Source organism: Rhinatrema bivittatum, chromosome 2 (genome assembly GCF_901001135.1).
Source record: "Rhinatrema bivittatum chromosome 2, aRhiBiv1.1, whole genome shotgun sequence".
NCBI classification, from domain to species: Eukaryota; Metazoa; Chordata; class Amphibia; order Gymnophiona; family Rhinatrematidae; genus Rhinatrema; species Rhinatrema bivittatum.
The window spans coordinates 30,431,607-30,447,219 of NC_042616.1; the positions used below are offsets into that span (position 1 = coordinate 30,431,607).

The 15,613-nt window shown below is 44.9% G+C and overlaps 1 protein-coding gene across 1 annotated transcript; it reads right to left on the reverse strand.

The window, feature by feature from the left end:
• Window positions 1-10,835: 10,835 nt before the first annotated feature.
• Window positions 10,836-14,561, reverse strand: LOC115083740 (gastrula zinc finger protein XlCGF57.1-like; the record flags this gene model as incomplete). Its single annotated transcript, XM_029587737.1, has 1 exon — window positions 10,836-14,561. A coding segment is annotated over one exon (1,608 nt), but the record flags the coding sequence as incomplete, so codon positions are not given.
• Window positions 14,562-15,613: the final 1,052 nt, after the last annotated feature.

A 15,613-nucleotide genomic window follows, 5' to 3' on the forward strand; every position in this document is an offset into this window, starting at 1 on the left:
CCCCACCTCATACGTCATCAACAGGAGACGCGGTTTAAATCGCAGTGGCGCCGGAGGGACAAGTTTTGGAGCTTGTCTGTGTCCTCCGCAACAGTTCAGCTGCAGGACATTTTACAGCGATTTTAGACTTTTAATTTCTATTGGGTTAACCTTGAACCTTGTTTGCACTACAGCGTTCCGGTTTCGGCTGGACACGCCCCCACCTCATACGTCATCAACAGGAGACGCGGTTTAAATCGCACTAGGCGCCATAGGCGTCGCACGCCGGGGCGTCGCGCGACGAAGGAGCGAGACAAAGGGGCTTGCCCCTTTGCGAGCCCCTTCGCGAACCCTGAGTGATACCTGAGTAATCAGCGCGGGCTTAAGAGCTGAATAACTAGGTGCTGCGAGCGGAAGGTGAGAGCGAAAGGGGACTCCCTTTGGTGCCCCCTCCTAGATGTAGGCTAGTGGAGCTTGACGCCAACTGTTATAGATACCTGGAAGTTATTATTATAACTCTGAGTATTAATGTGTATGATGGCTGGACTTCCGATCCCAGTTAAGATTAGTTATCGAGATTCTATTTATCAAGATCAGAAACGATTAAAACCTACGCAGCGTTATTTGACTAAAGTTTCTGTTATTCCTAATCAGAAGCTTATAACATTAACAATGTTATCGTTGTCTCTGGTCAATATCCAATCTATTAGTAAAAAGATCCCTGTTGTCCTCGATCATCTTAGAGATTATAAACCTGATATCTGTGGGATTACTGAGACGTGGTTACGTTCTTCGGATATAGTGCTTACTAATCAGTTACCCCATGATGTCTATGACATTTTTTCCTGTCCGAGGGTAGATAAAAAAGGGGGAGGGCTACTATTACTAGTTAATAAAAAGTATCATGTAATTCAACAAAAGATCGATATTGCTGTACGGTATGAAGTTGCGATATTCAAATCAAGTTTGTTACAAATTTGCTTGGTATATACACCACCAGGGTTATTAGAACATAATTGTTCCCCACTTATAGAGTTGCTGTCATCTAGAATAGATAGCAAGGTTCCGACAATTATAATGGGTGATTTCAATGTTCATGTGGATTCGATGCCACGTTCAGTCAGTTGTGATTTATTTTTAAATACGTTAGAAGCAATAGGCTTTGTACAACTGATTAATGCTCCCACCCATAGAGCGGGACATACGCTGGACTTGGTGTTCATAAATGAGGCCTTTAAGGCTAATGTGATACCTAGCATTCTGCCTGTTCCATGGTCAGATCATTATTTAATTACTGTAGCTCTTTCTCTAAAAAAGCCCCAGACTAAAATTATATTAAATCAGAAAATAGAGATTGAAGTTAAAAAGACATGTACTAGTGAAGATCTAATTGCTAATTTTCCTGATGCCATTACATCATTAGATAGATCTAACGTTTTGGATGCAGTGAATTCATGGAATTCAGCTATGACAGAGTTAGCAAATAAGTTATGTCCTATTATTAAAAAATGGATTCCTCTTCAAGGTAAATATCGAGCCCCTTGGTTTTCCTCTCATTTAAAAGAGCTTAAAAAAGGAGTAAGGAAAGCGGAACGAAACTGGAGGAAATCTAGGGATGATATATCACAAGCAAATTACAGAATAGCCTTAAATGAATATAGAGAATCAATTAATATGACCAAATGTAACTTCTACTCTGAGAGAATTCATAAATTCCAGTTCAACCCAAGAATTCTGTTTCAATATGTCTCAGAACTTACCAATCCTATAGGCAATTTGTCTACCTGGGGTAATAATCCAAAGAATAAATGTAATGAATTTGCTTCCTTTTTTAAAGATAAAATTCAAGCAGTATTAAAAGATTTAAATTCACTGGACCCACAAAATATTAGTTTACCCAGCAACCCTTCGGTTAATTGGGCGACTTTTGATCTAGTCTCATCACTAGAAATAGTAAATCTAATTAAAAAAATGACACCTGCTAACCATCCTATGGATAAAATGCCTATTAACCGTTTGAAGGTGGTTCAAGACATCATAGCTAAACCATTGGCTGATTTGATTAATCTATCATTAGAAGAAGGGATAGTTCCAGACGATTTGAAACGCGCAGTAGTAAAGCCCATTTTGAAAAAAGCCAATTTGGACCCAGAAGTTCTTGCAAATTATAGACCAATCTCTATTTTGCCCTTTTTGGCTAAATTAATTGAAAAAGTGGTCAACCGACAGCTTATGGATCATTTAGAAGAACATCAACTGCTTTTTCCATCGCAGTATGGCTTTCGGAAATCTCATAATACCGAGACCCTGTTAATTTCTTTAATTGACACTATTCAGAGAGGCTTTGATCAAAATACTTCTTATCTACTTATTTTGTTGGATGTATCGGCAGCATTTGATACCGTCAGTCATGAAGCACTCATTTTAAGACTAAGTGAAATCGGGCTTCAAGAAAAAACTCTTGACTGGTTTAGATCTTTTCTTACCAATAGATCGTATGTAGTTAAGTAGGGAACAGCAGAATCTGATGTAGTCAACTTACATACCGGAGTCCCTCAGGGTTCGTCCCTTTCACCAACACTGTTTAACGTCTATATGGCGCCATTATGTCGATTCTTAGCGGGCATGGGATTGGTACATTATTTGTTTGCAGACGATATTCAGATACTGTTGCCTATAAAAGATTCTTTGGCAGCTACACTGAAATTATGGGAGGTGTATTATAAATCAATAAAACAACTCCTCAACCATATGTCATTGGCATTAAATAACTCCAAAACTGAAATTCTGTTGGTTAGTAACAAAATAACAGAGAAAATAGAGATTGATATTGCAAATTGTTCTCCCACATATAAGATTCAACAGGATGTTAGAGATCTAGGATGTATTCTTGACTCAGAGCTCAGTATGAAAACTTCAGTGAGGACCATCATAAAAGATGGTTTTTATAAATTACAAGTGCTGAGGAGATTAAAACCATTACTACATTCAAATGATTTTCGAATTGTGGTTCAGGCATTGATTTTGCCCAAATTGGATTATTGTAATGCATTATGGCTAGGTGTGCCATTATCTACTATTCGCCCGCTGCAATTGTTGCAGAATGCTGCGGCGCGACTTCTAACTGATACTAAGAAATTTGATCATGTTTCCCCAGTATTGATGGGTTTGCATTGGCTGCCGGTCCATGCCCGTATACAGTACAAATGCTTAACTTTAATTCACAAGGCCATTTATGGTAGGAATTCTGAATGGCTAAATGCTTCACTGCGCATCCATGCCCCAGTACGGAATTTGAGATCTCTGGGGCAGGCCTTGCTGACTATACCATCACCCAAACTGGCTCATTTGAGCTCAGTGAGGGAAAGGTCTTTGTCCTTAGCAGGCCCAAAGATGTGGAACTCCTTGCCTGTTGAGATTCGGTTAGAGGAGAATATTAGTAGTTTCAGGAAGCAAATTAAAACCTGGCTATTTGAACAGGCTTATGTTAATTAATGGATCTTCCCTATTATATTTTATAGGTTGAGGAGAGACAAGAAGGGTTAAGCAGGGTAATAGTGAGAAGATTAGATGTGTGATGACGGGAAGGAGGCTCAATAGGGAGAAGAGTAAATAGATATGAGGATGGGTTGGACGATTAACGGTATGAGGAAAGGGGTAGAAGCGGGGGTTCTACTGTATGGTTGTATTGAGAATGGGATTTAAAATGGTTTAGTTTAATTTTATGTTATCTAAAATGTGTAAGGATTGTTTTATATGTATTTGAGTGTTGCTACTGCAACTCAATTTAATGTAAACCGCCTTGAAATGAACTTGAAAGTCGGTATATAAAGTGAAATAAAAAATAAATAAATAAATAAATGAGTCCCCGATAAGCCATAGAGGGATTGAAGGTCTGTAAAGGAATACGGCTGCCCAGCATCATCGATCACATGTCCCAGCAACTGAATCCCTTTAGTCGCCCAGTGTCGAAAAACTTGAGTCTGAGAGCCCGGGGTAAAATCGGGATTGCCCCAATAGGCGCCAAATAGGCGCAATAGGCTGGGATACCCAGTTGCTTAGTCACCACCCGCCAGGCAAACCTCAAAGGTGCTATAAGTGGATCCTGGCGGACCGTGAGGGCTAACTCACTCTGAGGACACATAAGGACAAAGTGAGGGTCCATCGGGTCAAGTAAAGTTTGGTCAGCCAACAGAACGACAGAATTGGAGGTCCCCAATACCCAGTCCCGAACAATGCGTAAATTCGCAGCTACCGAATAGCGCAACAAATCTGGGACTCCCATTCCCCCAGACCCCCACTTCGACTTTAGCCAATTCAGGGGAATGCGTGCTTTCTTGCCCCTCCAGAGAAATGCTCTCAGCATGGTGTCAAAACTCCTGAAATCTCTCCTTGCAATCAGGAAAGGAAAATTTTGCAGTACGTAAAGCCATTTGGGTAAAATGATCAATTTGAATAAATTAATGCGCCCCCCCAGGGAAATCGGAAGTTCCCCCCACAAGGCTAATTTGTCACGCGTCGTAGTTAGTAATTTAGTGACATTTAAGGAATAAAACGTAGTGGGATCCGTGGAGATAAAAATCCCCAGATACTTGAATGAACTACCCGCAGCCTTTAAGGGAAAAATCCCCTGCCAATTCGCAATCAGTGTGGGTGGGAACCCCAAGGCCTCTGATTTGTCCCAATTGATGCATAATCCAGAGAAGGTCCCATAGTCCCCAAACAAGGCCAGGAGAGCCGGCAGGGAGCGTTCGGGAGAGGTCAGAAAAACCAAGACGTCATCTGCAAAGGCAGAGTACTTATAAACCTCCTTTGCCTTGTGATGATAGAATTGGACGCCTCTGATGGTAGGGGTGGCTTGCAGCGCGAGCAATAAGGGTTCCAAAGTTAGCAAGAATAAAAGAGGGGACAACGGGCAGCCCTGTCTGGTACCTCTCTGTATAGGAAATGGGGCAGATAACATCCCATTCACCGAAATCCTTGCTTGAGGATGACTATAAAGTAATTGTATAGCCTGTAGAAAAAATCCCTGAAACCCCATGCCAGTAAGAATCTGAAACAAAAACCCCCACTCGACCCTGTCGAAGGCTTTGTCGGCATCTAGGCTGACTACCAAAAAGGGAAGTCGTGTCCTGCGACAGAGTGTATAAAAATTTGAAATAAATAAATAAATAAATTGCGGCTGTAATCCATCTAATATTCGTCAGGGCATATTGTCGTTTAACAAATCCCACCTGTCCCGGTTTAACCAGGCCAGGTAGTAATGCTCCCAAACGATCGGCCAATATGGTGGCAAGCAGTTTGTTATCTACATTTAACAGGGATATAGGCCTGTAAGCCGTAGGTTCCAATAGATCCTTCCCAGGTTTGGGAATTAAAGTCACATGGAGCCCTCCTCCACTAACCTGGAGAACACCCCGGGTAGAAACCCGGTTAGAGGCTGCTCCAGGCATTTATAAAATTCGTAGCTGAAACCGTCGGGTCCCGGGGCTTTAAGCTTTTTGGCGTTCCGAATGGCTTTCCGTACTTCCTCAGGTGTGATAGGCTCATTGAGCCATCGCTGTTGCGCTACTGTAATCGAGGGGAGCGGTACCCGTGAGGAAAAGTCCTCCCATCTCTCCCTATTCCAACCTCCGGCTTGATATAGAGTAGCGAAATAGTCTTGAAAGGTCGCCAGAATATCTGGAGTGCTGTTAACTATTCGCCCTGCCCGAGTTCGTAGGGCTGACACATGGCGTGACCCTCCCACAGACCTCACCAGAGACGCTAACATTTTCCCTGTCCGATTTCCATATTGATAAAGTTTAAAGCGATAGTATTGGACACTTTTTTTTGCCCTCTGATGTAACAACGAGTTTATCGCTGTCTGCAAAGAGACATACAAAGTACGCTGGCGCCCTGAGGGGCATGATCGGATATCAGGACATCCTCAATCTCAGCTGATATAATCTGAGAAAAGCAAGAGGCACTCACAAAAAAATAATCAATGCACGATTGGGACACGTGCGACCGCGCAACATGGGAGAATTCTTTATCAAATGGATGGAGTGTCCTCCACGCATCCACCAGATGCAAAGCAGTTTCTAACGCCCGCAGATCCTTACTCGGGGGCCCACTATGAGGCAGGGGCGAGATCCTATCCCAGGCTGGGTCTTTCAAGGCGTTAAAATCCCCACCCACCACCAGATGTTTATCCACATATGGAAGAAGCACCCGTCCTAAGGTTTGATAAAAGGGAGCTTGTTGAGAATTAGGCGCATACACACAGCAGAACACCAGGGGGGTATGATAAAACTCAGCCTCCAAAATTAGATATCTCCCATTGGGGTCCTTCAGTACATAGGATACGTGAAAGGGGATATTCTTTCGCACCAGGATCGCCACGCCCCCAGACCTGGAGGTCGTCGATGCAAAATGCACTTCGCCCACCCAGCCCTGCCGCAACTTGGCATGTTCGCCATCAGTTAAATGAGTTTCTTGAAGCATGACGAGATCTGCAGATTTACGTCTCAGGGCTTGTAAGATCTTATACCTTTTAACTGGGGAGTTAATCCCACACACATTCCATGAAATTATTTTAGGCCCCGTATTAGCCATTCTCCGGAAGAAAAAAGCGGAGAAAGAAAGTATACTCTAGTTGTGTACATGAAACCGGCCGTCCCAGCAGGACCGGCTCCACCTCCACCTCAAATGAGAACCACCCACCCGTGAATACAAAAATTAGAACTCCTTGCTCCCAAGACCTCGGCACCCTCAAATCTCCAATAACACTAACCCCCCCATCTCCTACCCGTCCCGCCCCACGCCCCCCTCCTCCCTCCCAAGACCCCCATCCCCCCCACCCGGTCCATTCTCACAAAAACCCCCACCCATGGGATCACGTTGAACGCTAGAAACTCCCAAAGCCCTCCCCCATCTACTGCTAGTGCTCGATCGCCATAGACCACCTTCTAAGTGCCCTTGACCTCCAGTAAGTAATCCCCTAATATTTAAGCTCGGTGTGTGCAAGCAAAAATGGTGGTAACAAACAGGTCAACTGTGCAATCTCTATCTCAAAGGTCAACAAACAGGAACAAACCTTTGGAGGGGATGAAATTGCGTTAACTGGGACCATATAATAATTTGGAAGCTCCAAAAGAGGCCTTCTTCCCCCCACACAGGCGAGTAAACAAACATAGACAGTATATCTTCAAGCACCCAACAACATGTGTCCACACACAAACAGTTTGTATGCTATCTTGTTATGAGATGGTTAGGATTTGTGGTGTACTTATATCCTTTATTTGTTTTTTTGTTTTTTTTCTTTTTGGTTGGTTCTGTGCACGCCTTTGTGGTCTGTCATCGGGCATACAGTCCTTGCCGATGTACGCGGCTGCTCTCTCACAGTACCATACAAATGTCCCGCAGCCAGAGAGAGGGTAAAGAAATAGCCGAGCCGCGCTCCTTACGAAATAAGGGAATAAACAGGGCGATGAACCAATCGGGTCTCCTGCGTGAAGTATGGATTCGTCGAGTCACACATGTAGCAAACCTCTACTCAAAAAAAAAAAAAATCACATGAACCAACAGTAACTCAGTAGAGGCCTGGGTCCTCCGAACGTGCAATGATGATCAGCCACGAGGCAATCGGAACGGAGCAAAAAAAATGGCCGTCCAGTGTAGTCCCAGATGACAACGCTGTTGTGTTTTTTCTTTTTTTTTCCCCAATGTTATCACTGGTAAACCCGTGTCTGGTGGCCCCACCATGAAAAAACTACCCAGAAACCATAACCGAAAAGTAACTTGCTGCTCCGGTAACACGGTCGCAGTGCAGGAGAACCCCTAGGCAGTTATAAGTCAAAAATATTTGGGTAGAACCTCACCTCAAAGATACTCAAGAGGGGGCGGGGGAGCCACCGGGCTCTCGCTGAAGTTTGGCGATGTAGGTACGCAGCTCCCCCACATCTGTGAACCAGCAAGGCCCCGCCGGTGCCGCCACTCTCACCTTCGCCGGATAGACGATGACCGCCCTTTGGCCCAGGTTATGCAGCTGGGTACAAAGGGGTGCCAGTTCTCGGCGCCAGGCTGACAAGGCGACCGAGAAATCCTGGAAGACCAAGATTTTCTGGCCCTCGAAGCGCAGGCAAGTCCCTTTCCGCAATGCTTGAAGGATGTCCATCTTATGTACATAATTTAAAATTTTCGCGATGACAACGCGGGGTTTGTCCGTTGGCGCCTTTTTCTTACCGAGCCGGTGCGCTCTCTCTATGCGAAGCGGGCCTCCCGTCTGGCTGAGGGAGAGCTCCTGGGTGAGCCAGCGTTCCAGAAAGCTGGGCAACTCCTGGTCTGCCACCGATTCTGGGAGACCCACGAACCTCAAATTCGACCGGCGGGACCTATTTTCAAGGTCCTCCAGTCTCTCGGTATGGAGGGCTAGCTCCGCCTTCATCTTCTCCACATCGGACCGCGTGGTACGGAGGCCATCTTCCGCGTCTGATATCCGCTGCTCCGCTTCGTCAAAACGCCTCTCATAGCCCGCCATAGAGGAGGTAAGGTCTTCTATTTGGGTAGATAACTTTTGAAATTCGGGTTGCAATGCTGCAACTACCGCTACCTGCACCTCGGCCCAGTTAGCCGGCACCTGGGATTCCAGCGCCCCGCCCTCCACCTCCATATTGCTATCAGGAGGCCGCTGGCGTTCTTTCGTATTTTCTTTGTCTTTCTTCGCGAATCTCGTCGACATTTTCCCCTCCGCTGGGTCCTGGCAACAAACTTTATACAGGCGCAGCAACGGGAGGTGATCTGAGTCCAATTATCAAGGTAGATGGGGTCGGAAGCTTTCCCGAGGAGCTCCCGAGGAAAAGCTACATCCGCCTTCCCTCAAGGCGTCACGTGATCTCCCGATATCTTTAATTAACCTCGATCTTAAGATCCTGGCCAGGGTACTGGCAGCCCGCTTAAATGGGGTTCTTCCTGGTTTAGTACATAATGATCAGGTGGGCTTCGTACCGGGGCGCTTAGCGGCCGATAATGTCCGCAGGATAGTTGACATAGTAGACATGGTTCACAGGCATAACTTGCCCTCAGTGGTTTTAGCATTGGACGCTGAAAAAGCTTTCGATCTTGTCCATTGGGAGTTCTTATTCCAGTCGCTGCAGGCGATGGGGTTTGGGTCGCCCTTTATTTCTCTGCTATGTAAACTTTACGAGAACCCGGCAGCCAGGGTGAAAGTTAATGGTAGCTATGGAAACCCTTTTCCAATCAAGAGAGGGACCAGGCAAGGCTGCCCACTTTCTCCTTTGCTTTTCGCATTATTTCTAGAACCCTTTGCAATAAGGATTAGGGGGGCTGCAGCAATTCACGGGGTGCAGGTGAGGAATGACCATTTTAAGATTTCTCTTTTCGCTGATGACATTATGTTTACCCTCACCGACCCAGACCGGTCGCTGGAAGGGCTTCTAGGGGAATTAGATACGTTTACAGCGGTATCGGGGATGAAAATCAATTTCGACAAATCAGAGATACTTAATTTGACACTGCCTCCTCAGTTAGCCACCGAGCTACAACAACGTTTTCCCTTTAAATGGGCCCCTTCCTCTCTTAAGTATTTGAGGGTTCGAATAGGATCGCATAATAAACAGCTTTATGACTTGAACTACCGCCCGCTTACCAAGAACATTGGCGGTAATTTAGACCAGTGGATGGACAATGCTCATTCCTGGTTGGGAAGGCTGGCTATTGTTAAAATGAATATACTTCCACGTTTTTTATACTTCTTCACCACTATACCGATTTTTATTCCCTCCCAGCAGCTCAAGCAATGGCAACAGCTTTTATGCAGTTTTATCTGGCGTAGACGTCCGCCAAGGATTGCGAGGGCCACATTGTATCAACCCAAGGCTAGGGGGGGGTCTTCACCTTCCCAATCTGGAATGGTATTACTGCGCAGCGCAATTGCGTGCACTAGTAGCAATACATAGCACCCACGATAGACCCCAGTGGGTACGACTGGAGCAGGCCCAGATCGGTTCCTTTCCCATAGATGCGCTCCCTTGGCAACCTCCAGCACGGTGGTCTAAGACCTTGACTATCCCGTTCGCACTACGCACAACGCTGAGGGTGTGGCGGCGGTGGCATACCACTATGGTGGGCACTGAACCCTATTCTTTGATGACGCATATTTTCACACACCTTACTGTTGGGGGTCATGAACATACCAGGTCACAATATCTATGGGAGAAAGCTGGAATATTCAGGGTGGGACATGTGTTCCAACAGGAGGCCCTGCTGACCAAGGACCAGTTATGTGATAAATATGCCCTAGACAGCATGGACTTCCTTTTGTATGCTAAAGTCTCCCATTTTGTCTGTAAGGGGCTGCGGGAGGGTACACTGCGAACGAGGAACACCCTATTTGAAACGTACTGCAAGAATGCCTCTTCCATTCAAGGAGTTATATCCAAAATATACGCTCTTATTAGTGGTCGCCGATAAGGGGTACAACGACATAGAACACTATGGGAGGCAGACCATCAGGTTCCACAAGAAGACGCAGACTGGGAAAAAATATACTTAGCCGCTGCTAAATGATCTATCTCAGCTGGTCTCCAGGAAAATTGCTATAAGCTGATATATCGGTGGCACAGAACACCTGAGGCCCTCCATAAATTTGTACCATCGATCCCTGATGTTTGTTGGAGGGGATGTGGTGACAAGGGCACTTATTATCACATCTAGTGGGATTGCCCGAGGGTCAAGGACTGTTGGTCGCAGGTTATAGACTGGGTGAGTCGGCTTTTACCTGCTCCCCCTCGGATTCGTCCCTGTCATGCCTTGCTTGGTCTCCCTGACGACGACACTCCCAAACACACACAGCATTTGCTTTTACAAGTCTTTATTGCAACACGGGCAGAGATCGCATTACATTGGAAGAGGGATCACGCTCCCTCCTTGGCACATGTCCATAAACGCATACATTCATACTACCACCTGGGTCGGTTGACAGCTGTGCATCGGGATCGAATTGGAGCTTTTCACAAAGTTTGGGAACCATATAGTGCTTGGTTACAGACTCAGGGTGAGGTTTGCTCTTCACCCACGCCTTAAATCCTTGCTTGCCTGATGGAGCCTTTTTCTGTGCTCTCATTTAGGTAACGCATCAAGTATACACATGTGGGTTATTGATACACCTTCCCTACATCAGGGGTACGTGGTCCCTTCCGATCTCTGTCACAGGTCTGTCCAGCGGTGTCTCCTAACCGAGCACCGCTGTAGTCTGACCTCTCCTGTCCTCTTATGCCCTCGTTTGTCCTCTTTTGATCACTTTTGTTCTCTCCTTCTCTGCTGAAATCCTTGCTGAGGTACCACTGGCTTCCTTACTTCACGATAGTAGCGAATATGACCATGTGGGTGGGTGGGATAACGGGATGGGTGGGGATATTTCTTTCCTCAATCTTATTAAAACTTTGGTGACTCTTTGTTACAATCAGTACTACATGTATCGCTCTCCTGTACTGTAGAAAACTGGATTTATCAGTGTGCCTATTAACTTTTAATGTTATACCTGTTGTATATGTTCTTCTTGGTTGCCAATAAAAAATTGCTTAAACAAAAAAAAAAAAAAAGATTAATGGGGCAGGAGAGATGGAGGAGACTGCTGGGTGAAAGTGGCCCTGACTGAGTCTGATATTAGTCTCCCCAATTCACTGCTAATGCCCCCTTAGCACTCGCATTGTGTGAAAGGGAATTTCCTGCTGGAGTCCATGGGGAGTTCTATGCACAGGGAGCGTCTCGATGCATCAGACACGTGGCACTCAGTATAATTCAAACAGTATCCTTCTGGCACAGTTTCTTGGTCTTTGATTGCATCATTTGTTAAGTCATCACGTGTCACCTGTGTGCATTTTCAGGCATGGTGAGAGGCGAGCGTTCCTTATGAAGCATCTTCTACATTTATTGCATGAGAATGGTCTCTCTCGGGGCAGGGTCTCCATATGTGTTTGTTTGTGCAGAGCTTTATCAGAATGAACCTCATTTGTATGCCAGGATTTATTGAGGATGATCTCATGTCTCCCCTGCGTGGATTTTCATGTGTCTTCTGTGAGAATGTTTTATTACACTCATTATATGAAAAAGGTCTCATCTGTTTAAACTTTCCTGTGCAAGATTAATGTAAACTTAGCAAGGAAGGTTTTCCTCCACTCAGGACTCCAGTGTGGACTTTCTGGTGTCGTGAGAGCTCAGACTCCCTAATGTACATTTTCCACATTCAGTACATGAGAATGATCTCTCTCCTGTATGGATATTCTGGTGGGAGATTAGTATATAGTTATTAATGAAGGTTTTATCACACTCGGTACAAGACAGTGGTCTCTCTCCAGTGTGGATTTTCTGGTGTGAGATTAGTATATATTTACTAATGAAGGTTTTCTCACACTCAGTACAAGACAATGGTCTCTCTCCTGTGTGGATTTTCTGGTGTGAGATTAGTATATAGTTACTAATGAAGCTTTACTCACACTCAGTACAAGACAATGGCCTCTCCTGTGCCCTGGAAGAGCAGGAAGTAATAAAATAAAATTTAGGGAAAGGTAGATTAGGTTTAGGGGTGGGGGGGAGAGGAGACGGGTAGAGGGAAGAAGTGTAGGTAGGGGGATAGGGAATTCTCTCCCACTTCGCTCCTTAATAAACTGGGAGGGAAGGGGGGAAGGCCTGATAGCGTCGCCGGACATATATTACATAGTTTGCAACTCCAACATTACTCTCTGAATTAACGGTACTGAGGCAAATCCACCATTACTCTCTGCATCAATGGTACTGATGCAATTCCAACATTACTCTCTGCATCAATGGCAAAGGGAGTGGCAGGAAATTGGAATCAAGCAGTTACCAACAAGGGCCCTGAATATGGCAATCGGTGAAACAGATAAGTATGGGAAAATAAGTGTGAGAGCTTGCTAGGAAGAGTGGATGGGCCGTTTGGTATTTTTCTGCAGTCATTTCTCTCCCTTGTGGATTCTCATGTGATGTTTGAGGGTATTCTTCACACTGAATCTTTTATTACATTCAGTACATGAGAATGGTTGCTCCCCTGTGTGGATTCTCATGTGACCTGTGAGGGCACTCTTCTCAATGAATCTTTTATTACATTCAGTACATGAGAATGGTCGCTCACCTGTGTGGATTCTCATGTGACCTGTGAGGGTACTCTTCTCAATGAATCTTTTATTACATTCAGTACATGAGAATGGTTGCTCACCTGTGTGGATTCTCATGTGTCTTGTGAGGTCACCCTTCAAAGTGAATCTTTTATTACATTCAGTACATGAGAATGGTCGCTCCCCTGTGTGAACTCTCATGTGTTTTGTGAGGTCACCCTTCAAAGTGAATCTTTTATTACATTCAGTACATGAGAATGGTCGCTCCCCTGTGTGGATTCTCATGTGACTTGTGAGGGCACTCTTCTCAATGAATCTTTTATTACATTCAGTACATGAGAATGGTTGCTCACCTGTGTGGATTCTCATGTGACTTGTGAGGGTACTCTTCACACTGAATCTTTTATTACATTCAGTACATGAGAATGGTCGCTCACCTGTGTGGATTCTCATGTGACCTGTGAGGGCACTCTTCTCAATGAATCTTTTATTACATTCAGTACATGAGAATGGTCGCTCACCTGTGTGGATTCTCATGTGACCTGTGAGGGTACTCTTCTCAATGAATCTTTTATTACATTCAGTACATGAGAATGGTTGCTCACCTGTGTGGATTCTCATGTGTCTTGTGAGGTCACCCTTCAAAGTGAATCTTTTATTACATTCAGTACATGAGAATGGTCGCTCCCCTGTGTGAACTCTCATGTGTTTTGTGAGGTCACCCTTCAAAGTGAATCTTTTATTACATTCAGTACATGAGAATGGTCGCTCCCCTGTGTGGATTCTCATGTGACTTGTGAGGGCACTCTTCTCAATGAATCTTTTATTACATTCAGTACATGAGAATGGTTGCTCACCTGTGTGGATTCTCATGTGACTTGTGAGGGTACTCTTCACACTGAATCTTTTATTACATTCAGTACATGAGAATGGTCGCTCACCTGTGTGGATTCTCATGTGACCGGTGAGGGCACTCTTCACATGGAAGCTTTTATTACATTCAGTACATGAGAATGGTTGCTCCCCTGTGTGAACTCTCATGTGACCTGTGAGGTCACTCTTCAAAATGAATCTTTTATTACATTCAGTACATGAGAATGGTCGCTCACCTGTGTGGATTCTCATGTGACTTTTGAGGGCACCCTTCTCAATGAATCTTTTATTACATTCAGTACATGAGAATGGTCGCTCCCCTGTGTGGATTCTTATGTGTTTTGTGAGGGCACTCTTCACACTGAATCTTTTATTACATTCAGTACATGAGAATGGTTGCTCACCTGTGTGGATTCTCATGTGACGTGGGAGGGCACCCTTCACAGGGAAGCTTTTATTACATTCAGTACATGAGAATGGTCGCTCCCCTGTGTGGATTCTCATGTGACTTGTGAGGGTACTCTTCACAGGGAAGCTTTTATTACATTCAGTACATGAGAATGATCGCTCCCCTGTGTGAATTCTCATGTGTTTTGTGAGGTCACCCTTCAAAGTGAATCTTTTATTACATTCAGTACATGAGAATGGTCGCTCCCCTGTGTGGATTCTCATGTGACTTGTGAGGGCACTCTTCACAGGGAAGCTTTTATTACATTCACTACATGAGAATAGTCCCTCACCGGTGTGGCTTCTCATGTGACTTGTGAGGGTGCCCTTCACCGTGAATCTTTTATTACATTCACTACATGAGAATGGTCTTTCACCTGTATGGATGCGGTGGTGCAACATTAGTATACTCTTTTGAGTAAAGGTTTTCCCACACTCCATGCAGGTAAACGGTTTGTTTTGAGTGTGGAGATGCTGGCGATGGGTGAAGTTTTTGTTTCTTAAAAAATATTTTCCACCTTTACTGCATGAGAATGGTCGTGCTCCGGTGTGGATTGTGTGTTGTAATTTTAGTTTATACTTACTAATTAAACTTTTCCTCCTTTTACTGCAGGGTAAGGGGTGCTCTGGTTTATGTATGTTTAGGTGCACTTTTAGATTTTTCTTCTGCCTGAAGGTTTTGCCACATTTGTTACAAAGAAATAGTGTGTGGAGGGGGTGGGATTTCTGGTGCAATAGTAAATGCGATTCCTTACCAAAGCTTTTACCACAGAAGTCACACAGAAAGGATTTCTTCCCTTTCCCCTCCCTCTGGTGAAGGTCAGAAGTATTTTGATCACTGTTAGTGCTCTGGAAGGGTCTCTCTGTGCTCACATGTCTCTGGTGCTCAGGGATGACTTTGACCTCCATCTCACATGCAGTGTCTCCATCCTGTGAGCCTCCTGCAGGGTCTCTCTGCTTCTCTGACTCCTGCTGACTAATCCTCGTGATTCTCCTCTCAGTCCCCTGTGAAACATTTTCAAAGACAGTTCCTGATTCTCTTGGGATCAGTCCTTCTTCCATAGGATGTTCTTCTCGAATCTCCTCATTTAGGTGCTGTGTGACCTCATCACTTGCTGGTGATAGAAGACGACATTAATCATGCATTAGTGACCATGTAAATGGATCTGGGTTTTGGA